This window comes from Benincasa hispida, chromosome 11 (assembly GCF_027475165.1).
Source record: "Benincasa hispida cultivar pf3 chromosome 11, pf3_genome.v1.1, whole genome shotgun sequence".
Taxonomy (NCBI): domain Eukaryota; kingdom Viridiplantae; phylum Streptophyta; class Magnoliopsida; order Cucurbitales; family Cucurbitaceae; genus Benincasa; species Benincasa hispida.
In genome coordinates, this window is record NC_143488.1 from 3,475,282 (window position 1) to 3,480,236 (window position 4,955).

Below are 4,955 nucleotides of genomic sequence, written 5' to 3' on the forward strand. Positions count from 1 at the left end.
ACGTGTGTCGTGTGGCCACTGGTGTAGACAGGAACAATGGCGAGATTTGGGTGAGATTAAAATGACTACGAGATCAATGGTAAGATTAGTGCGGGAACGATGACGAGATATGGCTTTGGCCGGAAAGATGAGAGAGGGAGTTGAGAGAGAGGGTTTTGAGAGAGATTGAAGAAGAAGATGGAAGAGCCTAGGGTTTTGAGAGAGAGAATGAACATTATTGTACAGAGCCCTAAGCTATGTATGAGGGAGAGATACACAAAATCTAGGTATTTTTTCTAACATTTTATTTTACAAAAATCATGGATGAGACTTTAACGGTAAATAGACACTAACATTAGTAAAAATTTATAGTGGATTGAGCTATTTTTTAAATAAATCGAAGGTATAAGATAATAATATAATATAGGCCTGTAAAAACAAATGCTTTGGGCTGGGCTAACCCATTACCTTCAAAAGCCCACAAATCTTCCACTTCGCTCCTCTATCTTCGGCTTCTTCGTTTCAGATTATCGCTCTGCTTCAAGGTTTTCCAGCCATGGAGGTCGCCACCACTGCCTCCAGCTTCGCGCTTACCAAGCGAATATCGCCATTAATTACTTCTTCCCATGATAGAAAATCGAACCGGGCCTTGTCCTTGTCGTCCTCCTCTCTCAGAACGCCTCCGCTTTCCACTAATTTTCTCATCCCATTCGCCGGTGGCAGCGTCTCCGGGGACTTTTCCGGCGTGAAACTCCGGCCGTCATCGCTTAATACGGATTCTTCCCCTGGATCCAAGGGCAAACGGGGTGTTGTTACTATGGTAAATGCCTGAACTTTTCTGCTCTTCCGGTGTTATTGGAATATTGGTTTGAAGTTTTGTTGCTAGTTGTTCTTTCAAGTACTTGGGTTAACTAAATTGTAATTTTTGAGTCTTCTTAGGTGAAATATTGCGGATATTAGTTTGAAATTTTGCTGCTTATTTGTTCATAAAAAATATATTTAAAAAAAAAAAAAAAAAAAAAACTCTCAAAGTGGTTCACTTATAATGTACATCTCTTTATATATGTCTTGGTGCACATGAATCTTCGTAACTCTTTTGATTTGGGCATATGCCCTTCTTTTGTAAATTCATACATCACTTAAATTTGTTTCTTATAAAAAAAAATTGTTGCTTATTTGTTCTTTTACTACTTTGGTTCACTATATTGTAGTTTCATAGTCCTATTTTGGAGAATTTGTGCTATGCTTTGTGGAAACGTGATAGCTGTTTACTTAGTGGTGTGCTTAAATACTTACAAATGAAAGACTCTCAATCTCAAATAGGCCGGGAGTTTATAATGGAGTCTAAAAAGCAGACCCTTTTGGGAAAATTAATTTGTGACTTCAGCTACCTACAAAGTATATGTGGGCTTGAATGAGCTTACTCCTTTTTAAATTTAAGCGATGTTTCTTACAGTTAACGGCCTCCCTTTAACTTTATATGTTCTTTTTCAGAACCACTCCCCTTTCCTGCTCGCCTCCTGTGTCTTATCTACCTGATTTCTTTCAACAGGTTATTCCATTTTCAAGGGGAAGTGCATGGGAGCAACCTCCTCCAGATTTGGCATCTTATTTATACAAGAATCGAATTGTATACTTGGGCATGTCTCTTGTCCCTTCTGTCACAGAGTTGATACTTGCTGAATTTCTTTACCTTCAGTATGAGGATGAAGCAAAGCCTATTTATCTTTACATTAACTCCACGGGGACAACAAAGGTTAACTGTGTTTTAAAGTTTTATGTAGATTAACGTCGTTTTGCTCTCTCATTTTATATAGCTTGAACTTTAAGGCGGTTTTTTAATGATCGCGATGTCAACAACTGGCAGAGGCCTTTGTTGTGTTAATCACTTGTGTTAACTGTCTATTGTGATGAAAATAACATAAGGAGTAGGAAAAGTTACAATTTTTCATAGCCATTCTAATAGTAAAGCAGCGCCTCAGCTTTTTTCTTGACCCGGAAAAAAAAGAAAAAGAAAGAAAGAAAGAGAAAACACCCATAGTCTCTTCATCCTCCCCTTCCTCTTTTCTATTTTCTTATTAAAAATAAAACATCTAAAATTCGATGTAGCATGCCATTTTGAAGGAAAATGTTTGTCGACTTCAACATGCAGAAAAATGATTATTAACCTTGTGACCTTTTCCATGTGATGGTAGATCATAATGAAGTGCTTGCATTTTCCAGGGTGGCGAGAAGTTGGGCTATGAGACTGAAGCATTTGCTATATATGATGTTATGAGGTTGTGATGTGGATGTTTATTTATAATTGGTTTGGTGTTCTGTTCTTTAGAATCTCATTCTTTTGTTGTGCATTCAAGAGATGTTGAGGACTTGTTTAATGTTCATCACTTTGTATTCTTTTCGACTGCAGGTATGTTAAACCTCCTATATTCACATTATGCGTTGGTAACGCTTGGGGAGAAGCAGCACTTCTTTTGGCAGCTGGTGCTCAGGGAAACCGTTCTGCATTGCCCTCATCAACAATAATGATAAAGCAGGTATTCTATCATCAACAGATATCTTTACAATTTTTTTCCTCGTTATTCTTCTACTCATTTCCTAAACTTCAGAAAGTTATTTGTGTCTTGCGTAGATTTGTCTCACTACATGTAAGGTGGCTTTTTGTTACTTTTATGGAGTTATAGAAATTTTTTGTTTTTTTATCTTTCGATCTGCAGCCAATTGCAAGGTTTCAGGGTCAAGCGACAGACATTGAGCTTGCTAGAAAAGAAGTACGGAATGTGAAGGCAGAACTGGTAAGATCATGATTGAAATTTGTCTACTGGATTTGCCTTCTCTTCATTCCCGTACTCGTCTTTGTTTTCTTCCTTCCTGAAATGAGAGGTAGGGAAGTGCATTTGCTATTGTACACTGGAGTTCTCAAATGGCTGGGATTTATTTTTGATAAGGAACCAAAACCATGTACAAAATAAAGATAGAGCTGATAACCACTTTGGTTCAAGCTATGGTGGCAGTCTACCCACGAGTTATCTTAGTAACTAGACATAGAGCTGGGCAAGTCTTGTGAGAATTATTGAGGTGCGTGTGAGCTGGCTCAAGCCCTTGTTCATATAGAAATTTTAAAGTAAATAAATAAAGATGAGACTATAGAAAGGGGAAGGATAGGGAGGTGTCTTTCTAGTTCAAATTAGGATTTACAGGCAGAAAGTTTCCCTATTTAGATTGCCAAGAAAAGGTAGTTACAAAAATGCTGTCAGGAGATGCAAGAAGAATTGGCTACAAAAATTGAACAAACCAAAAAATCCTCTCAACTTCTAGATTAGTGTTGAAAAGTAATACATATTTCTAGCATAAATTCCATGACAAGCTCACATTCCACCAAAGAACAGACAGCATGGTTTCAGGAGTGTACCATCAATGCCTTCGAAATTTGAAAAGAAGTAATTATTGGTGTATTTGAAATTTTACATTGTTCTCTCGAGGTAACTGAACTCATAGTTCTTTACTTTTTAAAATCGATATTGAAGGTCAAGCTTTATGCCAAGCATATTGGAAAGTCGACTGAGGAGATTGAAGCTGATATCAGGCGGCCAAAATATTTTAGTCCCAGCGAAGCAGTTGAATATGGTATCATAGATAAGGTACCTGAATTTCAAACTGTATTAACTTATCATATGTTATTGTGGCTATGCATTAAACTGAATTTCATTTACTTTCATCAGGTACTATACAATGAAAGAACAACCGAAGACCGAGGAGTTGTATCTGACCTGAAAAAGGCACAACTTATTTAGTGTAGAAAAATGTGGGTTGGTAGAATATTACCAAGGTAAAGTTCAATTACAAGACATTGCCGATATATACCAGAAGTACTTCTACTTAATTAGTGATTATGCACTGCTTGTTCTGCTTGTTTATGTGCTGGTAAACATTAACTGTCAGTGGACTTGTTATTTGAGGACATGAACACCAAATCTTATAAATAAACCAAATCATCTAAAGAAACATTAACTACTCTCTCCTGTTCTAGCTTTTCTGTTGTAAAATTGTTAAAATCTTCATCTGGGAGTTTCATAGCCATCTATCTAATACATTGTTCTTACTTTCTCAGATTGAAGTTTGTGCAAATACTGGAATCTGAGAACTGAAATCTGGAATCCTCAAGCAGTATTAGTCGCGGACAGGAAAGTGATCTGTGAGTTTATTGCAAGCGTATCAACTACCAGTATTTGAGGAACTTCCTGAATTATATTACAACTTTAGAACAATGTTACAAAAAGGAAAACTGATAACATTGTTGATGTTCAACTTCATTCTGTTTTGCTCTCTTCAACCAGGAAACTCTAAAATTTCCCCAATGTGCAGTGAAAATTCTTCCTTCTTGTGTAGAGGAACAATCTTTTCAAATTTATTAACTTGAACACATGGTTTATACAATGAATTTATTCAGTCATTTCTAAAATGTTGAGATCTCAATTTTACAAAAATGTTAGATAAGATTATCAATAAAATGTCTAATGGATGTGTAGAAAAATTTTAAAAACGAAATATTCTATGCTTTTATAAGCAAGTTAAAAGTTAAAAGGTTTATTATTTTATTATAGTTTTCTTTATATGGTTGCAATTTTCAAAGTAAGTTATATTGAAATAAAATCAACTTGCCATTTTCCCGATCAAGGTCTTAAATTCAGGAACAATAACTAAATTAACAACTAAACATTTGTTTTTTTATTAATAGTATCACATTAATTAATTTAATGACAATTACTAGCATTTTATATATTTCCATGGTATTATGATATTAAAAAGAAATATCCACACTTTTTTTTTTAAGTATCTTGTTTCTTAGCTTATTAATATACATGCCAAAGGTATACATGTTACCTTTTATAATAGTACTGATATATCATAATAAGCATAACTCAATTAACTTTTCATCTCCTTAATATGTGAAGTTAGAAAATTGAACATCTGAC

The 4,955-nt window shown here is 35.2% G+C and overlaps 1 protein-coding gene across 2 annotated transcripts; it reads left to right on the forward strand.

The window, feature by feature from the left end:
- Positions 1-399: 399 nt before the first annotated feature.
- CLPR4 (CLP protease R subunit 4) lies at positions 400-4,441 on the forward strand. Of its 2 annotated transcripts, XM_039047041.2 has the most exons (8): positions 400-799; positions 1,532-1,735; positions 2,203-2,258; positions 2,390-2,516; positions 2,697-2,774; positions 3,507-3,620; positions 3,702-3,808; positions 4,091-4,441. In XM_039047041.2, exons 1-7 carry the CDS (start codon positions 536-538, stop codon positions 3,771-3,773), a joined length of 915 nt encoding a protein of 304 aa, XP_038902969.1. In that variant the 5' UTR covers positions 400-535; the 3' UTR covers positions 3,774-3,808; positions 4,091-4,441. The 2 variants fall into 2 exon arrangements, with proteins under 2 accessions (XP_038902969.1, XP_090163308.1); XM_090307182.1 differs by having other exon boundaries at positions 3,507-3,808.
- The last annotated feature ends 514 nt before the right edge of the window (positions 4,442-4,955 follow it).